This window comes from Corylus avellana, chromosome ca3, assembly GCF_901000735.1.
Source record: "Corylus avellana chromosome ca3, CavTom2PMs-1.0".
Taxonomy (NCBI): Eukaryota; Viridiplantae; Streptophyta; class Magnoliopsida; order Fagales; family Betulaceae; genus Corylus; species Corylus avellana.
Window position 1 is genome coordinate 26,349,300 of NC_081543.1, and position 26,324 is coordinate 26,375,623.

Below are 26,324 nucleotides of genomic sequence, written 5' to 3' on the forward strand. Positions count from 1 at the left end.
GAGGGGAAGAAGGAAAAAATGAGCCCACTGTTTTCAGGCCTGCTCTGAAAACTTGGAAGTGGATGGCCAGAAGCATAACTAATATTCCGGCAACAGCTCAGCCCACCAGCAAGGCAAAAAGGGATAGGAGTGATCCCATGGATATGCAAAATTCAGATTCAGGGAGAATGGAGAAACGAAGCAAGAAAGTAACTGTGTCCTAGAGCACGAGTATGGTTTCATTGGCGGAGGCTGTTTCACAGCCCCGCCAGGAGCCATGATTCTCCTCAGTTGGAACTCTCAGGGGCTTGGGAACCCCTGGACAGTTCAAGACCTTCGCCTAATGGTGAAGGAGAAGAAGCCCAACATTTTGTTTTTAATGGAAACAAAATGCAGGAAGGGAAAGATGGAAGGAATTAGAGTGAAGCTGGGTTATCGGCACATGTTTGTGGTGGAACCAGTCGGGTTGAGTGGAGGCTTGGCTTTATTCTGGCAAGATGAATACGTTCTGGAAGTCCAAAATTACACCCGTAGACACATTCATGCAATAGTGGCAGATGCTGGCCAGGAAGGGGGCTGGAAACTCACTTGCTTCTACGGGCACCCAGTTGCATCCAAACGGCATGAGTCATGGGAGCTGCTTGAGCACTTGCTGCATTATCAACCTCAACCTTGGATGTGCGTTGGTGACTTCAACGAAATCCTTACACAAGAGGAGAAGACAGGAGCAGCACTAAGGAGGGAGAGTCAAATGGTCCGGTTTCGGAATGCATTAGATAGCTGTAGCTTAAAGGATTTGGGTTTTATAGGAGCTCGGTATACATGGACTAACGGACGGCATGACGAGGGGTTTGTTAAGGAGCGACTTGATCGTGCAGTGGCCAATTCGGAATGGTGCGCAGCTTATAGTGAAGTTGCTGTCCAGGTGTTGGCTGCAAGGACATCGGACCACAAGCCTTTACTCATGTCTTTCAGCCATGACAAGCCAAGACACGTGGGGCCTCACAGAAGCTTCAAATTTGAAGCTAAGTGGCAGCTTGATGAGGAGTATGGTGGAGTCGTGGAGGAGGCGTGGCATGAGGAGCACACAGCAAGCCCTGCTATACAAATGGTGCAGAATAAATTGGCCAAGTGTCAGAATGCTCTTAAGCGCTGGAGTGGGGTGAAATTTGGTAATGGGGCCAAAATACTAAAGTCGAAAACAAAGGAGTTAGAGAATTTACAAAGGCATGAGGGACCGGAACATTGGGCAGAAATTTCAAGGCTCAAATCTGATATAGAATTCATTATGGAGCAAGAAGATATACGGTGGAAGCAGCGAGCGAAACAAAATTGGTACACATTTGGCGATCGGAACACACCATTTTTTCATGCATGGGCTGATCATCGTAGAAGAATTAACCATATCCGCAGCATTAGAGATGGGGAGGGACGGGAATGGAAGAAGAAGGAGGAAATACCGGAAGTGTTTGAGAGATTCTACCAAAATTTGTTCACGTCTGAAGGCACCTATGGAGCAGAGGAGTGTTTGTCGTCATTGGAACCTCGGGTATCTCCAGAGATGAATGCTGCACTACTAGCAGTGTTCACGCTGGAGGAAATTGACATTGCACTCTCTCAAATGCACCCCCTCAAGTCACTCGGTCCGGACGGCTTTTCGGCTTGTTTTTATCAACGTTCCTGGGACACAGTTCGGATGGAGGTAGGTACTGCGGTTCTTGATTTCTTAAATAATGGCATGTTTGACCCGAACATTAACAATACATATATTGCTCTCATACCCAAGAGCAAAACTCCATCTCGGGTCATTGACTACCGGCCCATAAGTTTGTGCAATGTCTTTTACAAACTTATTGTGAAAGTGCTTGCAAATAGAATGAAGAAAATGTTGAATTCTATTATATCGCCACAACAAAGTGCCTTCCTACCGGGGCGGTTAATCACAGATAATGTCATAGTTGTCTTCGAGGCTCTCCATACTATGAACACTCAGTTTAAAGGTAGAAAAGGGTACATGGCATTAAAACTTGATATGAGTAAAGCGTATGACCGAGTGGAATGGGATTTTCTGGAGTTATTGATGAGGCGGATTGGGTTTGATGAGCGATGGGTAGACCGCATTATGACGTGTGTTCGGACTGTCTCATACTCAATACTTATTAATGGGGTGCCCTATGGAAACATCAGACCTTCTCGGGGTATCCGACAAGGGGACCCGTTGTCCCCATATTTGTTCATCTTATGTGCGGAGGGTCTTAGCACACTCCTACATAAGGCTGACAGGGAGGGCAGAATTACAGGTTTGCCTATTGCCAAAGGAGGTACCAAAATTAGCCACTTATTTTTTGCGGATGACAGCTTGCTTTTTTGCTGGGCAAACTTTATAGAATGGTGCAATGTGCAGGAAATTCTTACTCAATATGAGAGAGCTTCGGGGCAAAAGCTCAACCGAGAGAAGACCTCCATGTTTTTTAGCAAAAATACTCCAGCGGCAGTGAAGCAATTTATTACCTCGACGGCAGGAGTAAGGGCTACTACGAGTCTTGAGAAGTATCTCGGCTTGCCGGCGATTATAGGCCTTTCCCGTTCTTGGGCCTTTGCGAGCATTAAAGGGAGGATCTGGGAGCGAATGCAAGGATGGAAGGAAAATTTTTTATCATAAGCCGGTAAGGAGGTACTCCTTAAGGCCGTGGTTCAGGCTATACCCACATACACCATGAGTGTGTTTCAATTGCCGAAGACCCTATGTAAGGAAATCAATTCTATGATGGCTAAATTTTGGTGGGGTCATAAGCATGATGAAAGTCGCATTACTTGGATGAGCTGGCAAAAACTTGGGCGGACTAAGGTGAAAGGTGGCCTAGGCTTCCGAGATTTGGAGTGGTTTAATATGGCGCTTCTCGCAAAACAAGGGTGGAGACTCCTTCAAAATCCAGATGGTCTAGTATCAAAAATTCTCAAAGAAAAATATTTTCCACATGGCAATTTTCTGAACGCCCCATTGGGAAGACAACCATCTTATGTGTGGCGGAGCTGTTGGAATGCTATGAAATTATTATTGGAGGGGCTAGCTTGGAGGGTGGGCGATGGTAGCAACATCAGCATATGGCTAGATAAGTGGGTTCCCACTACAACTGGTGGGTTTCTTCAGTCTCCACCCCGTATTCTAGACAGGGAGGCAAAGGTGAGTGAGCTGATGGATAGGGATGCCAATTGGTGGAACCTGAGTTTAATCAATGACATTTTTTCGGCAGAGGAAGCTGATCTCATTAGTAGTTTGGAAGTGTGTCCTCGGCGAGGGGGTGATAGAAGGGTCTGGAAATATACAAGAAACGGTGAGTATTCGGTTCGAAGCGCATATCATCTTGCACAGGAAAAATATGAAGTGGACAAAGGGGGTTGTTTCAATGGGGATAGATCAAAACTGTTGTGGAAGGCCATCTGGAAAATTGAAGTCCCACGAGCAGTTCAAGTGTTTCTTTGGAAGGCATGCAACAATATCCTGCCTACTAAGGAAAATTTATTTAAGAAGCATATTACCCTCGACCCTCTCTGCCCCATATGTAACCTCGAGGTGGAAACGATTGGGCATATACTCTAGAGTTGCCCCTCAGCCAGGGACGTGTGGTCTGATTGCTCTATGAGAATTCAAAAAAGTTCTAGTACAGAAATGGGTTTTATGGATATCATGGAGAATTTGTTGGCAAGGAGCGCTGTTGAGGAGGTACAGCTGATTGCGATTATAGCGAGGCAAATCTGGTTCCGGAGGAATTCAATGGTCTTTGAGGGTAAATTCAAGAGTCCACAATCAACTCTACGTGCAGCAAAGGACCAGCTGGAAGCTCATCTTACAGCGGCTAGGCATGTTGTTAAGCAACGGCCTACTTCAAGCAGGGCAGTTACCGCTTAGTGGCAGAAACCTCCCTTGGGAACTATCAAAGTCAACTGGGATGCCGCTGTCGATAATAAAGGACGAAAGATAGGAATTGGGGTCATTGCGAGAGACCATGAAGGAGAAGCACTTGCCATGCTCTGCGAAACAATGGCTTTCATCAACGATCCAACTACGGCTGAGGGGTTGGCAGCAAGAAGAGGTATTGAACTTAGCCTGCAGCTGGACATACGAAAGATTGTCCTGGAAGGCGATGCGCAACAGATTGTTCAAGCTTTGCAGTCTGATGGGGGAGGTTGGCGACCTTATGGAGTGATTATTGATGACATGAAGCTACTGTTACGAGGTTTCCTGGAATACAAGGTGACTTACATCCCGCGGGAGGCTAATGGAGAAGCTCATAAACTAGCCAAATTAGCTTTGACTCTTGGAGTGGACAAACTTTGGAGAGAAGACTTTCCCCTATAATGTCTTTTGATGTGTAATTTTGACTGACTTTCAGCTTATTAATGAAGATTCGAATACCCATTCAAAAAAAAAAAAAAAAGACAAAGCATACTGGCGTAAAAGCTCATCGATTATAAATAAAGAAAGAGAAATGTTATATATACAAATATTTGCATTCAATTTATCAAAGTTTATATGACGTGGTCCTCTATAATATTTAATGAACGAAAATAAATTTTTTGGTTGAAGGACCACCGTCCCTGATACAATTTTTCAATAAGTAATAAAGAAATAATATTTAAGTTATATTAAAAAAAAGAAAAAAAGAAAAAAAAAAGTAACTTACCTAAATTTAGATAAGCAATGCTTTGAGTTTCTATTGCAAAGGAGTTGACAGTTGACACTTGCCGTTAAACTGTTAATGGATAGACGAAGCACAAAACCCCTATCCCACTCTCCCCTGCAACTCTAAAACCCTCTCGCTCCCATGGCCTTCACTTTCCTCACTATCCCACACTTGCTCTCTGCACCTCCACCACCCCACATCTTCTCTCCAAAACCCCAAGTTTTCCCCTCCAAACCTGACAATCTTTCTCTATCTTCCTCCCCATTTCACACTCTCCGAGCCCCTACCGCTATCGGACCCGACAAAAAGTTCTACCCTGAGCCGTCAGACGACGACCCACCCGAAGCCGACGAGGATTCCGGGCACGGAGTGTCCAGATTCCAGCAAATCCATCGCCAAGCCGCGCGAGCCCGGAAGCTCCAAGAGGATGACTTTGAGAAGAACCAGTCCACGTACCTCTCCGCCATTGCTGATGTGGAAGACCCAGCGGAAAATACCGACCAGGACGACTCCGGGGACGATTTGTTTGGGGATATTGACAAGGCCATTGCCTTGCAGCGCAAGGAGTTCGTGAAGAAGGGGCTTCTGAAGCCGAACCCCAAGAAGGAAGAGACCGAGCAGGTTGAGGGAATCGAAGAATTGGAGCCCGAGGAGGTCGTGGATTTGGAGGAAATCGACGAGCTTCAGGGGCTTAAGGTCGTTTCGGAGGACTCGGACGAAGATGGGTCGGCGAAGTTCAGCGAAGAGGTTACGGAATTCGGTAATGGAAATCGTGGGTCGTCTTCAAATTCCTCGTTTGATTTGGATTTTGATTATGGGAAAGTTAAGGCTAGGATTGTGGAACCCAAATTTAAGATGAGTTTAGCTGAGCTTTTGGATGAGAGTAAGGTGGTGCCCGTTTCGGTTTATGGTGATTTAGAGGTACAGATTACTGGAATTCAACACGATTCTAGGCTGGTCTGCGCAGGAGACTTGTTTGTGTGTTGTGTTGGGAGGAAAACTGATGGGCATTTGTATTTGACCGAGGCTGATAAGAGAGGGGCAGTGGCAGTGGTGGCGAGCAAGGAGATTGATATAGAGGAGACCTTGGGATGTAAGGCATTGGTGATTGTGGAAGACACCAATGCGGTTCTTGCGGCATTGGCCGCATCTTTCTATAGGTACCCGTCGAAGAATATGGCGGTGATTGGGATAACCGGGACCAATGGGAAGACGACCACTTCATATTTGATAAAAGGCATGTATGAAGCGATGGGATTGAGAACTGGGATGTTGAGCACGGTTGCTTATTATATCCATGGGGATAACAAGTTGGAGTCACCTAACACGACCCCGGATGCTGTTTTGGTTCAGAATTTGATGGCAAAGATGCTTCATAACGGGACTGAAGCGGTTGTCATGGAGGCTTCTTCTCATGGACTGGCCTTAGGGAGGTGTGATGAAGTTGATTTTGATATTGCAGTTTTCACAAATTTGACGAGGGACCATTTGGATTTTCATGGGACTGAGGAGGAGTATAGGGATGCCAAGGCTAAGCTATTTTCGAGGATGGTGGACCCGGAACGAAACAGGAAAGTTGTCAACATTGACGATCCAAATGCACCTTTCTTTATAGCACAAGGGAACCCAGATGTGCCTGTTGTGACCTTTGGAATGGAGAATAAGAATGCGGATGTTCACCCGCTGAAGTTTGAGCTCTCCCTGTTCGAGACACAGGTTTTGGTTAATACGCCTCAAGGCATTCTGGAGATTTCATCCGGGTTACTTGGAAGGCATAATATTTATAATATTCTTGCAGCCGTGGCAGTTGGGATTGCGGTTGGGGCACCATTGGAGGACATTGTTAGAGGGATTGAAGAGGTTGATGGAGTTCCAGGACGGTGTGAGTTGATTGATGAGGAACAGGCATTCGGAGTGATTGTGGACTATGCTCATACTCCTGATGCCCTGTCTAGACTACTTGATTCTGTAAGAGAGCTTGGACCGAGGAGGATTATCACTGGTATGCTTGTACCTAATATTTTTATTCTGATTCTTCGCGCACATGTACATACACAGACACCCAAACACAGGCACAGAGAAACGCAACAAAAGCCTACAGAAGTGATTCATATGCTAATTGTGTTGTAGCAAGAGGTATCTAGACTGCCTGCCTTCTGCAGTCTTTGACTATTTCTAAAGGAAGGGGTGATAACTAGGTTGACTGTGGTATTAGCGTTAAAGTTCACAAGATAGGAAGGTGCTTCCTCTTGTTGCAGTCATGCAAACTGCCTGATCAATTTTTTTGTACTAAAATGGTTAGAAGCATCTTAAGTTTCTAGTGTAGCACCAATAGTTTTTTGATATTCTTTAAAATTACAGCTGCAATTGATAACATTGCATACAACGGACTGATCTTCCCTTTCTGATTTTTTTTTTTTGTAAGTGCCTTTTCTGATTAACACTCATTCTTTATGTGAAGTTTTTGGTTGTGTTGGCGAGGGCGACAGGGGGAAAAGACCCATGATGACAAAGATTGCAACAGATAAAAGTGATGTGACGATTCTGACATCTGACAATCCAAAGAATGAAGATCCATGTATGTACAATGAACGATACTTTCTAAGGAATGTATGCCAACACTAGCCTTGAACCGGACTTTTTTTTTTTTCACTGGTCTTTTCAAGATGCTAATATTTTCTAAAATATGTAGCAGGTTTCTTCCTTATTGAGAACTGTTACATATTTGAGAAAGGATTAGCCATGGCATTGTGTGTGTGTGTGCGGTCATCCTTCGTCGTGACTGTTCTCTCTCTCTCTCTCTCTGCTTCTTCATGTCTGCCTCTGGAATAAAATGCAAAGAAATGTTAAGTTGTAGGATCAAATTCCTGGAAGCATAATGCTAATGCCTGGATGTTTCATCTTCATCAGTGGACATTTTGGATGATATGCTGGCTGGAGTAGGATGGACAATGCAGGATTACCTGAAACATGGTGAGAATGATTACTACCCACCTCTTCCAAATGGTCATAGGATTTTCCTGCATGATATTAGACGGGTGGCTGTACGTTGTGCTGTTGCCATGGGCGAGGAGGCTGATATGGTTGTAAGTTCTTAAAGCTCCATCTTATTTCTTGTATATTCTATTTATTTTGAGGGGGGAGGAGAAAAAATTCAGCTCCAAACTCTAAATAATGAAAAGGTACTAAAATTATTTTTTTAGTTTAAATATTTTCCTTATTCCTTGTGACTTTCAAATTACCCTTGTAGTTTTAAAGATAGATGTAAAGAAAAGATCTGTATCCTTGCTCCTCATGTGTTTGAGAGACTAATTATAATCTATACATGCCCCAGTGATGCTCTCCAGTTCTCTCACAATTTGCTGCTAAGCTCTTTTTTTCTTTTTAGACAAAAAAAAAAAAGGGTTTAATATACTGCTTCTTTTATTCTGCAGGTGGTTGCTGGCAAAGGGCATGAAACATATCAGATAGAAGGTGAGAAGAATGAATTTTATGATGACCGGGAAGAGTGCCGTGAAGCATTGCAGTATGTTGATGAGCTCCACCAAGCTGGGATAGACACTAGTGAATTCCCATGGCGGTAATTTAATTAGCTATAACTTACTGGTTTATCAGTATCTATGCAAAAATGATTTCCGTAAATTGAAGGGGAAAAAAGACTGATAATTTGTTTTAATCATTGTTGAATAATACTTCCATTAATGTTGGAGTCTAATTATTTTATTCGTTCAGTGGCCTTTGACTCATTAACTAACATTGGCTTATCTGATGAGAAGCCTCTTATAAGTATCTCGCAACAGAGACTTAGGCAATAACAGAGAAGTGTATATACATAACACACTTGACATTAATATTACTAAAATTAGAGTATACATGTCTCCTTTACCACTTGATGTAGCGTGCAAAGGTCTAGGGAGGTAGTTTATTGATCATGATTAGCTAATTGTGTTTTTTCTTGCCTGTGCTGCTGCAGGTTACCAGAGAGTCATTGATGTAGTTAAAAAGGAGAATGTAGGAGTTCAGACAAATCTTAGAGAGAAGGCTTTTGCAGATGATTTGGCTGATTGCATGTATAAGAACTAAGTAGCAGATCTCCTTCAATTCTTTCAAAGAATTCAAGACAGTGGAGGATCATGTTGGTATTGGTTTGATGGACACTTGATCTACCCTATAATTGAAGGCTGTTGGCTGGTGCTCCGTGCTTGAAAAGAGAACGGTAAGAATATTTCCACATGATACATTGATCATGAGTTACTTTCTGAACTGATGTTGAATATTTAGAGAAGTAATTATTTTCTTTGTTATGTAAAGTTCATGAATTTTTACAATGAATCTTATGATTTCTGAATATGACTGCAGCCTGGTGATCAGACTGTTTAGGTTTCTTGGGTGTGTAAGCTGAATGAGTTTGGATAGTTGAATATATTTAAACCTATGGGCCTGATTGAAGATTTGTATAGTGAAGGTAGCACCATTTTATCAAAATGTCTTGCTTCTTTCTAAATCTAATTTCGCCTTTTTGGCATCTATAACACAAGATTATAGAATCTCTAGACACATGACACGAATTTTAACGAAAGCAGCAAAGCCAACTGAAGTAGTACAATTCTTTATTTCTTTACTAATTTGAGTGATAGTGTCATGTTACCTGGCTTAGTAGGTGATTTTGACAGTTTGTTCTCTGAAGCTAGGGGGACAGTGTGGCATCCCACATTGCCCGGGTATGGAGATGGAGATATGCTTATATGTATACTTACACCCTTAATGACAACAACTTGTTTTAAAGCCGTAATGATCATAATCCCATCAGAACTCCGCAGTTAAGCGAGCTTTTGCGAGAGTAGTACTATAATGAGTAATTTCATGAAAAGTCTAGTTTGGGGGAGTTAAAAGTAGACAATATTGTGTGTCACTTGAGTGAGGTGTTACAGACAGAAACTCATAACCGTTAGCTGTTCTCTTTTTCTTTGTACTGAAAGTTGGCTGATGGAAGTGGTGCTCATACAGAATTTATTTAACGTGATTGCTGAAAGTTTAGTCATGTAATATTGACTGCTTAGTTCAGATGTAATGTGAGTAGCTACTGTTTAATACCAGAGATGGTGCATGAATGATTGACTTAAGCTATAGATCTTAGTTTTATATATTTTTCCAATAATTGAGAATCATTCTTGGATAGAGATCTTGTTAACTTTTGTTCTCTCTGCAGGCGGCTGGACGTTCGAGATTCTTGAACACCAAGGGAACTTGATAAATTTGGCCCTAATGAGAAGTTGAAGGTAAAATTTTGTAAGCAACGTGTATGTGCCAAGCACTGTATCACCATGTAAAATAATTACTGTGATCATATACTTTTGGAACGTTTGAATTATTCATTTAATTCAGCAAATCAGCCTGTTTCTTGAAGTTCAGCATAAAGATCAAAATGGTACAGCTTCAATTACCTGATATGCAGCTCTTGCGGGCGGGGTCATATGTAAACCCTGATAGGGATGGGTCCCAAAGGAACCCTGCCTTAAAGGGGTTCCTCGTCATAAAATTAAAATAAAAAAAAAAAAAAAAAAAAATCGTACAGCTCAATAGGCAAACTCGAATATATGAGTTTTCTTAATAATTTAAGTTGGTCTCTTTTATGCCTATCTATGCACATTACAGTTGACAGATGATTCTTCTGGCCCCCCAAATTTCTGATAGTATGGCATGGGTTTTAAAGAAAGGCCAAAGCAAGATCATCTGTCATAAAATTAGGGCATGAGGTGGGGTTCTATATCAACCAAGAATCCAACTTGGAAGGGGTCAAGGGGGTATGAGCAATGGAATTTAAAATGTAATCCTTTCTGAGTTTGAGTACGAGATTAACATTAATTAGTTACTCCTATGCTTCAACTTTCTTTCTTTTCTTCTTAAGTGCCTTGCTGACTTTTTTTTTCTTTTTTTTTTCTTTTATTTTATTTTAATAAATATGCCTTGCTGACTATTTATGGGCATCATTTAGTCACCAGGATGACTTAGGAAAAAAAAAAAAAACCAAGACTACTTGGAATAACAAGTTTCAAGATTTAAGTGTCTGTTGAGTTTAGCAATTTCAAAATATATGGTTTGAAAAAAAAAACAATAGCAATTTTAAAACGCAATTAATAAAAGGGGAAAATGTAAAATGGATTGTCCATGTGATTATACTGATTTGTACAAAGCTTCATGTGGTATAGAAATGTTTTGGGAGCTCCATATGGTATGCAAAAATAACAAATAGGTCCATACACCTAATTTTCGTCTAATTTTTTTAACATAAACCAAATAACAAACACATCTTATAGATTACACGTGTCATAATTGGATTGGTATTGATGTGGCATTCGGCAGTTTCTATCAAAAAATTAGACAAAAGCTGGGTGCAGAGACATATTTGTTATTTTTGCATACCATACGAAGCTCTTAAAATATTTTTATACCACAAGGAGCTTATTGCAATATCAATCCCTTTGGTATAAAAATTAGATAGAAGTTAGATGCAATGATCTATTTATTATTTTTGCATAACAAAATGTTTTTAAAGTGTTAATTTTTTTTTTTTTTGAAAAGAAAATGCACGTTTAAACAGAATATTTCATGATTTTCTTTGAAAACGTGTGCTTTGTCTTAATTTATTTATTTCTTTTAAAGCTTCTTTGCAGCCTATTTGAGAATATTGCGTTAGAGAGCTTAAAAAGTATTTTTAGTATTTAAAAAACCGTGTCAAACAAAAAGCTGACATGTTTGGTTAAAAAAATTTAAAAGTATTTATTAGACTTTTTACTCAAAAATAACTAAAATGCAATTTTGGTAAAAACGTAAAAAAATAATTTTTTTTTTTTCAAAAGCTCTATTTCTAAATAAAATCCCAAACATGTTTTAAGGCATCGATGTAAAATAAGGCGTTATATTGAAAACGGCTATATATAAAGGAAAGATATTCCAATTTATTAACAACATTTTGTGGTTTGTTGTCATAAAACTCTTTTATTGCTTTTTCTTTTTCTTTCTTTTTTAGGTTGCTTAGGAAACAGAAATTACCCGCTTCATGTATTTCGCTCACAAGTGTTTAATGAATTATCTAAAAAAAATTAAAAATTAAAAAAAACTTATGCAGGGATATTTTCTGCCAAAATAAAAAATTAATATCGAATTTTCAGTTAATAAAAATTCAATTTCAATCAAAAGAACATCCTTATCCATTGCAGAAGTTAAGAATCTTTTTGGGTAACCAAGGCTACTAATAAAAATTCAAACTCAATCAAAAGAACATCCTTATATTTTTCGGAAGTTAAAATGTTGTATCCAATAGGTAGTTTAATTGGTTAGGATCATGCTTATGCTTAATAAAGCAGATGTTACTAGTTTGAATCCCTCTCATTATTAAATTTTAATCAAATGATAATTTTAAAAGTCACTTTATTTTTGGAGTGACACAAGAGTGATGAAAATATGAACTTTTAGAATTACTCAGTCTTATGTAAATATTATTTTATAAAAACCAGATGAGAGAAATAAGAACGAGTTTTTTTTTTTTTAAAAATAATATTCACATAAAAGAACACCTAACATTATATATATATATATATATATATATATATATATATATTCTATTCTGACATAGTAAGAATATTTAGATATTTCCCATGAATAATTGTAATGTTTAAAATAGAAAAGAATACTCAGAAGAACTTCAGGAGGAATTAGGATCCTCTCTATTTCAAATGAACTCCATAATATCCGGTTAGTTATAGTGCAGTGATATTTTTATTTTCTTAAAAAAGTGAAAAGTGAAAAGACAAAAATACCCTTCTACTATAACAGGATATTATCTTTTTCATTTGAAATAGAGATGATCATGTTCCCACCGAGAAGACACCTAGCATTCCCCATATTAAATATACTAATAAATCATTCATCCTTAATACCTGTAAAGGGCAGGCAAGTTAATACGTGGGCTTTGGCCGCTTTGCTTTGCTTTGCTTTGTGATTTTTGTTTGTTTTTTCTGAGGTTTATTTTCAATAAATTCTTATCCGAAAGAGAGACTCCACCAAGCTAGGCAAGGCAAACTTTTGTTTCCCAACTTGAAAAGCTGGGGTGGGTGAAAACAGGTAAGAAGCGTTGGGGTTGTGAATTTGATGGAAAAATCATAAATATTTTCTCCAAACAATATTTAAAAAATCCATTAATGATGAGCTTAGCAACTATCCACCAGACCAACTTATTGGAAAGTGGGAAATCCCATAACTCTCTCCTGCCACTCTCCACCCAACTCTCTCACTCACCAAATGCAGCAACTCATTCAGCACAAATAGAAAAAAATCATTTATACAGACAACAAAATATGCAATGGGTATTTTACCTTTTGGAGTAGGCTACCTGGAGAAATAAGTGCATAGGGAAAAAAAAAAATTAAAAAAAAAAAATGTTGCAGTGAAACATGGAGGTTTTGATCATGACTCGTGAGGATGGGAATCGCTTGCTTTGCACCAAATTTCACCTGCTGATAAATGGTTAGAAAAATATATCTATCTCCAAAAAAAAAAAAACCCTTTTGCGTTTTTGCTTATTTGGTGTTCTTTATAATATTGTTTTCATCTTTTATCCATTGATTGATGCGTCTTTTGATCATGTTTCTGATTTTGTGGATAATATTTGAAATTTGTTCAACTTAGAATTTACAGCCTGTTTGTTACTTTTTGTGAGTGAGTTGAACTAAATGTTTGATGCTCTTCCTATGGTTCTTGTGTTTTTTGGAGTGTGAAAAGTGCTGATATTCTTGTTATGCTTAGGTCTTTATTGCTTTTTAGACTTCTTTGTTTGAAAAGCTTTGAATTTTTGAAAATTCATAGTTTGGGTTGCTTTTTTTCCATTGTTTGCATGGTGGGTCAGAATAAAAATTGGGTTTTTAAATCTTGTAAGAGCAGGTGTTCTTGTTTACCAAATGAGCTTTGGCATTTACATCTTGTTCTTCTATGTATGCGTTAATTTCTTGTTGCTGATTTCTTTGCTGGTTTGAACAACTAGAAAAATAAAATCTGATTATATTGGTTTTCTATGCTGTAGTAGGTTTTGCAAAACCTTCTGAATTTTCTTGCTCTAAGATCAAAATATGAAAACTTGGAGAAAAGTGTTATCTTGCTCCAAGTCCTTGCCCCCACTGGTTCATCTATGTTTTATATAATTTTTGATGAGAAACTTTTGATGACTGCTATCTTTCTGTCCCCTTCAATCATTCTGATCGATCTTCGGTGTTCTTTCTTTGCAAGATGGGAGAAAGATGAAGCCAAATTGATATCCTTGCAGGCACAATTCAATGAGCTTTTTTTTTGTTGGGCGTTGTTGTTCTAAACATCTACCGATTGGATCGTGACATGTTTAAGCTCCAAATTTGGTGGCAGTAATTTTATCCAACAGTGTTTGTGCTTTAAGAAACCAATTAAAGAAGTTTTTTAGGGGGTTAAGTCCATCCTGTAGTAGCTATTTGTTTCTTTCACTGTAAAGCTTTGATTTTAATGATGCCCCCCAGCTCTAATATAGGAGATGAACTGAAATTTCAGCAGCGGTGGGAGATTAGGAGGAGAAAAAATGAGTATGATTCTTCAAGCGAGGAGTCCAAATCAAGTTCAAGTAGCCAGCCGGTTCTCAAGAAGCTTAAACTAGTTTCCAGCTTTGCTTATGATGAAAATGATGAGGCCATAGATACTGAAAGATTTCATCAGAAGGGCAAGTATGTTCCTGGCAAAGGCCGGGGAAAAGCTAAATTTAGGAAAGAGAAAAAAATGCATATTGAAAGGAGAAGAAATGAAAATTTAGTTGATAATGGGATGGAGAGGGATTCTCATGAAGAACTTGATAGAAAGAAGAATAATACTAGTGCTTATGATCCTGCTGCTGCACTGGATGATGTTAAAATCTTCATGGAGTCCTTGTTGGAGGAACTTAAAGATGCTAGAGAAAACTTGTTTAGACGGATGAGGGAGGAAATGCAAAAATTGGTGGCAGATGATACTGCTTCAAAAGCAGAAAGTAGAAAAGGAAGATATGGAAGGGGGAAGGGCCAACTGCAGCACCAAAACTACTTTGAGAAGAATGTTCAAGTGCAGCATCAAAACAACTTGAAGCAGACCACCCAAGTGCAGCATGAAAGCAACTTCAAGGAGAAAATCCAAGTGCGGCATCGAAACAACTGTGAGGAGAACATTTTGCAGCCTCAAAAAGATTTGAAGTCTGGCATGAGAGAACGAAGTTCCAATCATGGATCTCTGAAAAGGTCTATTGATAGCAATGGGGCAGCTGATTCTAATAATTACTGTCAGGGACTTGAAGATCAAGTTGAGTATGGAAAAACTACTGGATCTATGGCATCAAGAGCAAACAAAAAAGGAGAATCAAAGTTGGTATCATCTGTTATGCGAAATTTTCAGTCTGGTAACTCATTACAAGTGCAACATCAGAACAATATTGTTTTAGGCTTAAGAGCTCAAAACTGCAACGATGGGTCTTCAGAGAGATCTGTTAAAGGCAAAAGGACTGCTGAATTTAACAATTGCTCAAAAGTACTTGAAGATCGAGTTGGATTTCTGCCATCAACTGAAAAGGCCAAAGGGGAAAGGTTGGGATTAACTACTAACCCAATTTTTTCATCTAATTCCTCTACTCAGGTGGCTTCTTCTATGTATTTGTCATTACCGACTGTACTACCACAGCCCTGTGCAGAGAATTACAGGCTTGAGACTTCTTCATGCAATTATGTTCACCCAAGAACCGGTGCGAACAAAAGGGACACGTGTTCAGAAAATGCAAATGTGATGATTGATTCAAGTGCTTATCGTGGATGCTTTTCTGAGATGCAGCAAGAAGAAAGATTAGGAAGCTTTGCTCTAAACCAAAACAGCACCCCAGCCTCAAGAAGCATTGGAACTGGACTCCCACCACTTCATCAGGGTATGGATGTTGGTGGTTTTAACATTCCAAGTCAGCTCGGTTTGAAAAATGTACCCAAAGAAAATCACAAAATATTAGGTCTAACAATGAATGGAGGAGCAATAAGATTTTCTGGGGAAAACCATGCATTGTCAGAACAATATCCTGCCAACAACTTCCACAGGCATTCCAATTATATTGCTGATACAGGACTCAGGGGGTTTCAAATCTCAGACTTACAAGAAAGTGGTTTGTTTCCAAAGTAGTTTGAAGGGGGTGGACACTAAACAAAAACATCTCCAATTGTTCCCATGAATATAGAGCCTATGATGATTTGTCTTATCCTGCTGACTCAAAAAGCCCCCATACTGAATGAATATCTTGTTCCTTGATTTGCTTCAACCCATATTGAGGTTTCTCTATCATTTTTTTTTGCTGAGATTCAAGATTTTTATCAGTAGAAAGAGGCAAAGTTTTGGGAGGGAATGTTAAAGGGGGTTGTTCTGTACCATGAAAAGTGACTGTAAATCCTCTCTTGAGATCATGATGAGATTGTATGAAGAATGGTGTGGGTGAGAGGTTGAATGTTCAGTCAATTGTCTAGCATCTGCTTTTTAATCCTTAGTGGGGGTATCTGAATCTAAATTTTGATGGTCTGCTTTTCTGTCCTGGCTCAGGTATGTGCCTAAAAACCTTCCTATTAAAGTCCCCATGACATTGTAACTAAAATTCAACAGCATGAGAAAGCGTTTTGCAGCTGGATATATGCCTCAGCTGTGTTACAAAACTTGGTTTAAGTGGAATATTTATTTCTTGTTGATTTGGGATTGATTGATGCATTAGTAACAGTAATGTTGAGTGCTAATATTTTATACTTCATATTGTTGAATTTGAATTAAATGAATTGGGTCTTGATGTTTCCCACTGAAGCTTTTAAAATTATATGATGCCTATGGTCGGATACTTGAAACAAGAAGAAAAAGAAAAGAAGAAAAGAACAGAAGAACAAGAACTAGACATAATCTATACCTGATTACCTTCTGGTTTTTCTACACTAAGCAAAAATCTTGCCTGCCACTGATAGAGATGTGACAGAAGAAAGATCGACCCGAATCTTTGCCAAGTTAAACTGTTAAGGTTGACTTCAAAGCCCTTCCTGGGTGAAGTGGAACATTGCATAATTTACATTTGTCTTTAAGTTGTCCATCTGAATCAACCATGGGCTTGAATGATTTTTGCTACTCAGATTTGATAACACTTTTTCCTTTTTCCCTTTTGTTTTTTCTTTTCAAAATAAAAACATTAACTAAAAAACAAAAAAACACAAAAATATTCAAAACTATTTTCGCCTTCATGTTACACCAAAACACTTTTTTCAAACAAAAAACAAAAATCACCCTCTAAAAAGCATTAACATGCAGGTGTTTTCCCATCAACCCTAGTATTTTACTAATTGATTTTTTGGTTTGATACTGTGATTTAATTTTTAATTGCTGAGCTTCTGAACCAAGCATTTGGAAGTTCCTAGAGGCAAGCACTTCCACAAGTCAAAATGAGATTAAAAAAACAAAGTTTGAAGCCTTCTTTTCTTATGGTTAATCCCTAATGGACAATTCTAATGGCCTAATGGGATTATTGCCATTATGAGTTTAGACTTAGTATCATGCTATGAGTGTACACCATCTTTTTAATCATTTAAAGTTAATGCCAGTCATCTTAGCAATGATCACTTGAGATGAAATTTTCTGTAGAAACCAAATGGTGTGGTGTGATCCCCATAGTATCGTAGAATTTAGGACCTTCGAGGGAGCCGTGACCTTCCATATTTCATATAAGATGAAATAAGCTGGAGAAATTGTCTCTTATTCTATAACTCTAGGGTGTTTTTAGAAGACCACTTACAAGCTCTAGGGATAATTAAGGAAAACATTCCTAGTTTTCTACATGTAGAAGGAAAAATACTACCTAATACATAAGATTATATTATTTGAAAAAGAAGGATAGTCCTTATTTATTCCTAAATAGAGAATACATGATTTGAAAGAAAAAAAAAAAAATTATTCTTTCCAAATAAGCATTCTTTAATTTTATTCTTACCTACCTATTGAGCAGGAGGATTATAACATGGTGGTATTCAAACTTTCAACTACTTTTTTCCACTAGTGGCAAAACTTAAAGGAATCTTATGCTTTTTTTGTCATTAATTAAAGAAAACGTCGGTCACATTTGCATTATCATTTCAAAAGGTTAGTTAATTTATGATTAGAGCTTTTTAAAATTATTTATAAAGTTCAATTTCACCTAATAAAGAATTAAATACGTTAATAATCTACCTACTCAATGTGAATAATTCATATAACTAACTTTTTGAAGCATCGATCTATCTACAGCTTTGGTGCCACCGAAATTGGTAAATTTAAAATCATTAGCTTTTTAGTGATTACTTCTTCTCTTTTCATAAAATTGGAGACATGAGTTCAGAAACTTTCTCATTATATATATATATTAAAAAAGTATAAAAGAACTAATTGTATCAAATACAAGTTTTATGGTAAAAAGAAACATAACGCAACCTTCCAAGTTTTTATAGTTATTGTCACATGCTTTTGTCCAACAACAGACAAGACAATGTCCATCTTGAATGTTATATGTCGAGGACTTGATGGCAAAACAAAAATTGACTATCCCTTGTGTTTTATTTTGTCCTGTAGTAACTCACATTTTCACATCATCTATCATATTTGTTACAACAATTGAATTAACGGAGAAAAGACCCATTTTACTTAATTACTTAATGTTTGCTGCTCTTTTGTAATCGTTTGCCATGTGACATTTTATATTATCATTGGAAATTTTCTTACTATCAATATTCTCTACATCCCACCACTTTCATCGTGCGTATTGCTTCATAAATTGTCGAGGATTGTGAGAGCAGTTACTAACCTGACGAAAGTCTAGTGTGGCAACCATATCCGTCCTTGTTTGCTTAAACAAACACATAACATAATTACACCTATATGTTATATTAAAAAAAAAAATCAAATAAAAAATAAAAAACACATTTACGAAGGGCAATCATAATACGAAGCCAAAATTAGAAGAAATATGAAAAAGCAGAGGACATGAGACATGATATAAACAAAAAAAAAAGTTCACGACACCGACAAATAACCATGATTAATTATATTTTTAACGTATTTTGCCGCCGTCTCCAACCATGAGATGTGTACGGAAAATTTTATTAGTACAGTGTGACTGTGAAATTAGTCAAGCCTCCATACAGTCATTTTCGCCAAGCAAGATTAAAAAAAACGCAAACGATGACGTTTTTTAGGAGAACTTCGATCGTATTGGGTAACTGGGTAAGCGTGATTTCTGCAAAATGCTAATCCCAGTCGTCAGTAGATCCAAAAACAATTGTCGAGTATTTAATTTATTTTTGTACATTTCTCATTTATTTATTTAGTTTGTGTTAATGTTTTCTATTGGAACAGAGAGAAAGAAACGAACCCCAAAGCTTGCTTTCTCTCTCTTCCTGCGCCTCTGTGCTGTGAGCTTGTGATGCAGAGGAAGAGGACCCAAGACGGTTGGTGATCGCGTGCAGGGAGCTAAAGAATCCATGGATTTGTGGAGGACTTGCTGGGTGGTCTTTGTGTTGGGTGTGATTTCACTGGCCTGTAGTGTGAGAGCGGGGGACATAGTTCACGAAGATGATTTGGCTCCGAAAAAGCCCGGCTGTGCAAACGATTTTGTTCTGGTTAGAGCTTTTTCTCTGATACCAATTTCTTGTTTCTGTGATTAAACAACTGGGTCTTGCTTGATTTGCATTTTTTTAATTAAATATTCTGGGTTCTTTGTTTGATGGTTTAGTTATATGGAAAACTATCATTATGGTGAGTATAAATATATCAAATTTCCTTTTCTTTTTCTTTGATTTGGAGATAGGAGTGTACCCACATGCAAGTGGAGATCAGCTTATAATTGTTTTTATTTTTTATTTTTTATTTTTCAGTTTTCTTTTGTACTTTCCTTTTGGTTGTCTTTTTTTTTTTTTTTTTTCCCTCTATTTATTGATTAGCTTTGTAGGACTCAAAACTTATTACGGATCTAGTTTTAGCTTCGTTTAGTGAGTGGGAAGTAAATTTCCACTTTTTTGCCTCCTCCAAAGCTTGTGCTTATTCTTATCACACAAATTATGGTGGGCTTTGGTATTTTTTTTTTAATTTTTTAAATTAATGTTTTATCAATTCATTTGCAGTCAATGGGTTTATATTTATTATATAGTGGGTAATAGCTTTTGAATTGGTAATTGATAATGATAATGTTGTTTTAGGCGATTTAGCTTTGTGAATCTTATAAAGTTGAAGTGGGAATTAAAGCCAAAACTTGTCTACTCTTTTGCGCCATAATTGAGAACCTTCTCCATTTCTTTCTTTGTTTGCGTTGTAGATTGACATAGAATGTACATGCTTTTATTGAGCTATAACGGGAAGGTTGTTTACTAGTAGTTTGATGTAGAATCCTTCCTTAATTCAGTTTGGCCCATTTTCTCATCTGTTGATTGAAAATTGCTGTTGATAGGTAAAAGTTCAAACTTGGGTTAATGGCATAGAGGGCGCCGAATTTGTTGGTGTGGGTGCTAGATTTGGCACTACCATTGTTTCGAAGGAGAAAAATGCAAACCAACGACGTCTTATTCTTTCAGACCCTCGTGATTGTTGTAGTCCACCAAAGAATAAGGTTTTTTTTTTCCTGTCTCATACAATAGACATTTACATGTGATCATGCCAATTAAGAAAATGTATTTATTAATACCAATGTGTTTGTGGAACTTTGATATGGATTCTGTTAGCTCTCTGGAAATGTTGTAATGGTGGATCGAGGCCTCTGCAAATTCACAGCCAAGGCAAATGTTGCAGAAGCTGCTGGTGCTAAGGCTGTACTCATTATAAACAACCAAAAAGGTAATCACAATATCTGTATTTTTTTTTGTTTTAATGCATCTGTTAACGTATTTAAGGAGCAAGTAAAATGTTCCCTCCAAAACTACCATCCAAATTGCGCTTGCACTTCCAAAATACGATCTCTGCAACTCATAAACTCTCAAAATGTTTGAGTTGCCTCTTGTGTCAAATATCACATGTGACCAGCTCGTTGAGACATTTCAGAGTGACTAATTTATCTCCATTTTGTGTGGAAACACATCATTTTTAATAATGTTGATTAAAAAAAGTTAATGCAAAGGGGTGGCTGAACTTCTGTCTGCTTGGGGTTGGCCGCGCGGCCATCAACCCTGTTATGTTAGGGCTTTTGCGTCAATTTTGTTTTATCACTATTACTAAAATGATACGATTTCACACAAAATGGTGGCAAATTAATCACTCTGAAATGTCTCAGATGCATGTGCTAGTCATGTATGACGTTTTTCATTCAAAATAACATCCAAATTTGACACAGGGGGCAACTCAAAATATTTTGAAAGTTTATAGGCCTGTGTTGCAGTAAGTCATATAGTTTGGAGGTGTAAGTGCAATTAGGACGGGGGGTGTAATTTACCCTAAAATAAATGTTTATACTGCTGGTGAAAATTGATGTGTTGTTTCACAAATCTGATTATTCCATTTTTCGTAAATATGTATAAGGGTCTTATACTGATTAGCTATGATTGGTAAACTTTTTAGATTTTGGTCCAAAATGAAATTTTGAAGCAGCATGGAAGAGATGTTATTTATTTTATTTTATTTTTTGATAATGTAGGAGAATGGAAGAGATGTTATACGAAGCTAAAGATCAATATTGCCACCATTTTTCAATTTGTATTTTAACTTGTTTCATTTTCCTGCAGAACTTTACAAGATGGTTTGTGAGCCAGATGAAACTGATCTAGATATACGCATTCCCGCTGTCATGCTCCCGCAAGATGCTGGTGCAAGCCTGGAAAAAATGCTGATGAATAGTTCATCAGGTAAGCATTTCCTTGTTCTTCATAACCACAAAGCAAATACTAAACCTGTTGTGCAAAAGTGATATTTTGTTCATCATAGTTTCTTTGTTGGTTTGAATATCAAGGTATTATTTGGTTCTCATCCCTATGGTGACTAATTCTCTATTATTTTTCAGGCATAAATATATCACTCTTGCTTTTATATATAGCTTACTGAAAATTTTAGGTTTTCTGCAGTGTCTGTGCAGCTATACTCTCCACGCCGACCAGTAGTTGACATAGCAGAAGTATTTTTATGGTTGATGGCAGTTGGTACCATCTTGTGTGCATCTTATTGGTCCGCATGGGGTGCTAGAGAAGCAGCTATTGAACAGGACAAGCTACTAAAGGTCCCATTTGCTACTCTTAGCTAAATAGATTTAACCTTCCATAAGCTAGTGTTCATCTCCCAGCTATAAATACTGATTGGGTTGCAAATTTTTCTTGTTCTTGTAGGATGCTGCAGATGAAAACCCAAGTACCAAAGCCATGGGCACTAGTGGTGTTGTGGACATCAACATAACATCTGCTGTCCTGTTTGTTGTTATTGCTTCGTGCTTCTTGGTTATACTATACAAACTTATGTCATTCTGGTTCATTGAGCTTTTGGTTGTTCTTTTCTGCATAGGGGGTGTAGAGGTAATATATTTTACCACCTCTTAATGTCATATTTGTCTGCATGCTTGTGTAAATAATTGCACATATATATAAGCACTCCGAAAGAATTACGCACACAGACACAAATGAAATATGTGCATTGAGTAAAATTCCTTCTCTATGTTGTGATTGTAGTATTTGGAATCTGAATGTATGAGACTTAGTTTGTCTTTGTTGCTTTCTCCTCTTTTAGTTTACATTTTTTCTTTCTTTCTGTTGTTTCTGATTCAATCCTAACTATGTAGTTCCTTGTACATGCAGGGCTTGCAAACTTGCTTGGTTGCTTTATTGTCAAGGTACAATTAGTATCTTTTACTGATAAATGGCTCAAATGACTTTCAAAATGCTACACATATCTGCAACTGAGCAACTAACTAGCCGCATGGGCACTTGCTGCTTGTTGGTACAATAATTGCATCGCCTGGGAGGCTCAGATTAGGTCTTGTTATTTGCTAGGAGGTTGGCACAGTTGAGAAACCCCAATTGGCAGTGGCTACAATTTCATGTTTTCCTTACCTGAATACTGTTACATTATCGAATTGGCAAAAGCTTAAATATGCCAACAAATAATAATGCCCTTTTGTTGTGAAAGTAGATTTTATGAGCATTTACCAATCTTCGAAGTATATGCAAAAAAGAATGTACCAGATTTTGAAATCTTAACTCAAAAAAAGCTGTGAAAGTTTTTGTGGTTTTGACAAAGGTACTCAGTTGCCTTTGTGTTCATTCATGTGTTTGTATTTGTTTTAGAGTTGTGCCCCTCAGCTCTTTTTGATATATATAACATTACTTATAAAAAAAAAAAAAAGTGTTTGTATATGTTTCTTATTAGGTTACTTATATAGAGGATTTAGTGTCCATTTAGATGAGTGGTTTTGTTTCTTATTTTTCCAAGATCTAGAACTAAATCTATTCATACTTGCACAGGTGGTTCAAACGCACAGGAGAATCATACGTTAAAGTACCTGTCTTTGGAGCTGTGTCATACCTAACTTTGGCTGTTTCTCCATTATGCATAGCATTTGCTGTTGTTTGGGCAGTTTATCGATATGTGTCCTTTGCCTGGATAGGTCAAGATATACTTGTAAGATAAAGTTCGCTATGTTGTTGTTGTTTTTTTTTTTTTTATTCCCAATGATTTTATATATATTTTTCAATTATTGATGGTACACATGTAAAATTTATTTTGTGTTATCGCCATTAGATGCCAAAAGAGATCACCCAATCTGCAGGATTAGTGTTTCTCGTCAAGTAATGCTCACTATTGCATCTTCTGCTTGCTGCTGTAGTTATTTATATATGTTGTTAGATGGCACACTAATTACTCCTAGTTCAAACAGATGTAGACAAGTGGCATGAGAACTGTTCCAAGTTATCTTATTCATTTTTAGGATATTTTTGATAAGTAACTACTTATAGGGTCAGAATTCAACTCATACTTGCCTTTTCTTTTATTTGTTATTCAATCAGGGAATTGCTCTGATCAAAAATTGGGCAGAATTCAACTCATACTTGCCTTTTCATGTTTAGGATATTTTTGATAAGTAACTACTTATAGGGGCAGAATTCAACTCATACTTGCCTTTTCTTTTATTTGTTATTCAATCAGGGAATTGCGCTGATAATCACAGTTCTTCAAATTGTCCATGTACCCAATCTCAAGGTAATTATTCAGACTTTTCATTTTATTGGCGGTTAATAGCTGTGTGGGGGAGGCTAACATTTTTTATAAATAAATATATAAACCAGTAATTTGCAATTATAGCGATGCCATGAGCAAATTAATGTTAACTTTATCATATTTTTTTGTTAAATATCCACTGATAAATGTTTCAATGATACAAACAATGCAAATGCAAAGGTAAGCTAGCATCAACTATTCTGATGTGTGTAACAATAATATCACATTCATAAGGAGTGTGAGACCATGTATGAACAAATCCAGATTTTTCTATTTGAAACTTTTACAGAAAATTTGAGCAGGTTGACCCTTCAGTCTTTTGCACATTGGAGAGCAAATTAGCTTTGTTGAATGTGTTTGGCGCTTATAGTGCGCTGATGTGGAGAGTAGCTTTTTGCTGAGATCTTTTATGGCATTTATATAATCATCAGTTTACAAATTTTGCTGTCAATAGCTGGTATACGTCTTAGAAGTGACGCCTATAATTTACAGAAAAAGTAAAAATATCTAGAGAATGGAAAGAGCTATCCGTCTCTAAAAGTTATGATCATTGACATCCATGCAGAAGATATTTGTATACAATAAACTTTTTTGAAATGAATAGATAAGGCAACTTTCCTTTTTAAGATTATTAATGATATGAAAACAAAACCCCAAGGGGTTGGCCCATGTGGTGGAGGCCTTGGTCTTGGAGTTTGCTCCCTTCAAGGTCCAAGGTTCAACACCTCATAGGTGCAAACAATTCCTTGGGTCACATCCCCGGCTGAAAAGCCAGCGATTTAACTAGTTCTGTATAGAAAAACTTCCAAGGGTGCGGTGCACGAGACCGGGGTTTATTCTGCAGGGGTGGGTCCGAAGGGCCTTGCCTTGGAAAGGGTCCCCGACATCAAAAAAATGATGTGAAAACAAAGCTTCTAGGGAAAGAAATAATGTTCATTATTACTCTTTGTTTTTGTGCATGATGCTAATAGCTAAAATTGGCAAGCAAGCAAACTGCTTGTGAACAACTGAAGTTCGGTTTGTCAGCCAGCTCAATTGAGCTCATCTCTAGCCTGAACAAGTTGGGTGTCAAGTTTGGCTACAATACGAACCAGATAACAGAACTTCTCGCATTTTTCTATTAGGTGTGTGATAGTTCAAAACATCTGAGCAGTTATTTTACGTGCTGCTGTATTGCATGAGACCCTGAAAGTTTGCTTAACAGGCAACCATGACAATTGGTTTTTAAGTTTGGGCAGTTTGCTACCTATCATCTAACTTACTGAAGTTGGAAAAGGATATAAAGAATATCTTTTTGTTTATTTCTTATTATCAATGTTTTTGTATAAGTTTCCATTCCACATTTCCATTTCATGTTTGGTGATTATGCGCCATTTTCTTTTAACTTGGTTAAATTGGCTAGTGAACTGGATTGGGTTGGTTAGATGGGTCTAATGGTGGCGCAAGCTAAGTTCAAAGCCATGAATTTATGTTGTAGTATAGTTCTGCATCATTTTGGAAGTTTCATGATTTTATCCATTAATGACTAAAGGATGTTGAAAAATGTGAACTTAGTATATGAAGGTGGTCACATTCGCGTAAGCTTAGATATGTATATTCTATCTCAACAGTGTATTGTTAACTTCTCTTATTCCTGCAATAGATGAAAGTTTACAAATGATACACATTTAATAAAACAAATACTCTTCCTAACATGTCCTTAGATGGCCCAGGAAAGATGAGTTCAAATTTTAAGGCTTATATGGGAAGTTAAATGGATGAATGCTTTCATTTTGGAAACTTTCTTCTATTTTGTTACAACCCAAAAAAGAAAGAACGCCATCTAGTTTGATATTGTGGGAGTATATGGTTAATCCTTGGCGATTGTAATTTTGTAAATATTTTGTTAACGATCAGTTTATTTCATTGTCAAGAGGTTTAGATGGAATGGTTTTGACAAACATCAATATGCCTGACAATTGAGTAACTATTCTTCTGACATGCTTCTGAATATTTTGTTAATCAGGTGGGTACAGTTCTACTCAGTTGTGCCTTCTTGTATGACATCTTTTGGGTGTTTGTTTCTAAGAAGTTTTTCCATGAAAGTGTGATGATTGTGGTAAGTAATCAATAAAATCTTACTCTCTATGCTAGATCACCACAAATGGACTACTAGGGCTTCAAGCACTGAAGAGTGTACCAATCATTTATACCTTTTTAACAGGTGGCTCGTGGTGATAAAAGTGGAGAGGATGGAATCCCAATGCTGCTGAAGATCCCACGCATGTTTGATCCTTGGGGTGGTTACAGCATCATAGGATTTGGTGACATCCTTTTACCTGGATTGCTCATAGCGTTCTCTCTTAGGTTAAAGCTCCTTCTCTCCTTTGCAATGGCTATAATTAGCATTTTTTATTTACA

At 37.5% G+C, this 26,324-nt stretch overlaps 3 protein-coding genes across 4 annotated transcripts in view; all 3 read left to right on the forward strand.

The window, feature by feature from the left end:
- The first annotated feature begins 4,715 nt into the window (after positions 1-4,715).
- Positions 4,716-10,125, forward strand: LOC132176056 (UDP-N-acetylmuramoyl-L-alanyl-D-glutamate--2,6-diaminopimelate ligase MurE homolog, chloroplastic-like). Its single transcript, XM_059588170.1, has 6 exons — positions 4,716-6,666; positions 7,126-7,242; positions 7,575-7,750; positions 8,099-8,244; positions 8,638-8,880; positions 9,874-10,125. Exons 1-5 carry the CDS (start codon positions 4,806-4,808, stop codon positions 8,654-8,656), a joined length of 2,319 nt encoding a protein of 772 aa, XP_059444153.1. The 5' UTR covers positions 4,716-4,805; the 3' UTR covers positions 8,657-8,880; positions 9,874-10,125.
- Positions 10,126-12,747: 2,622 nt separating this feature from the next.
- On the forward strand, positions 12,748-16,477 carry LOC132173316 (uncharacterized). 2 transcript variants are annotated; one of them, XM_059584778.1, is made up of 2 exons: positions 12,748-13,190; positions 13,947-16,477. In XM_059584778.1, exon 2 carries the CDS (start codon positions 14,193-14,195, stop codon positions 15,867-15,869), a length of 1,677 nt encoding a protein of 558 aa, XP_059440761.1. In that variant the 5' UTR covers positions 12,748-13,190; positions 13,947-14,192; the 3' UTR covers positions 15,870-16,477. The 2 variants fall into 2 exon arrangements, with proteins under 2 accessions (XP_059440761.1, XP_059440762.1); XM_059584779.1 differs by having other exon boundaries at positions 14,238-16,477.
- A 2,604-nt stretch (positions 16,478-19,081) lies between these two features.
- Positions 19,082-26,324, forward strand: part of LOC132176061 (signal peptide peptidase-like 2) — a 17,541-nt gene continuing 10,298 nt past the window's right edge. The window contains exons 1-11 of the mRNA XM_059588175.1: positions 19,082-19,360; positions 20,185-20,343; positions 20,456-20,567; positions 21,449-21,568; positions 21,785-21,936; positions 22,043-22,225; positions 22,505-22,539; positions 23,171-23,327; positions 23,853-23,906; positions 25,930-26,022; positions 26,128-26,270. Of these exons, the coding sequence (XP_059444158.1) occupies positions 19,223-19,360; positions 20,185-20,343; positions 20,456-20,567; positions 21,449-21,568; positions 21,785-21,936; positions 22,043-22,225; positions 22,505-22,539; positions 23,171-23,327; positions 23,853-23,906; positions 25,930-26,022; positions 26,128-26,270 (1,346 nt within the window). The 5' untranslated portion in view covers positions 19,082-19,222. The remainder of the gene's footprint in view (positions 19,361-20,184; positions 20,344-20,455; positions 20,568-21,448; positions 21,569-21,784; positions 21,937-22,042; positions 22,226-22,504; positions 22,540-23,170; positions 23,328-23,852; positions 23,907-25,929; positions 26,023-26,127; positions 26,271-26,324) is intronic.

Excerpts from the sequence above, each read along its gene's own strand:
- LOC132176056 (XM_059588170.1), top strand. The coding sequence starts at position 4,806 with ATGGCCTTCACTTTCCTCACTATCCCACACTTGCTCTCTGCACCTCCA. Across the intron at positions 6,667-7,125 it reads ACCGAGGAGGATTATCACTG|TTTTTGGTTGTGTTGGCGAG; the intron begins GTATGCTTGTAC and ends CTTTATGTGAAG. Across the intron at positions 7,243-7,574 it reads TCCAAAGAATGAAGATCCAT|TGGACATTTTGGATGATATG; the intron begins GTATGTACAATG and ends CATCTTCATCAG.
- LOC132173316 (XM_059584778.1), top strand. The coding sequence starts at position 14,193 with ATGATGCCCCCCAGCTCTAATATAGGAGATGAACTGAAATTTCAGCAG.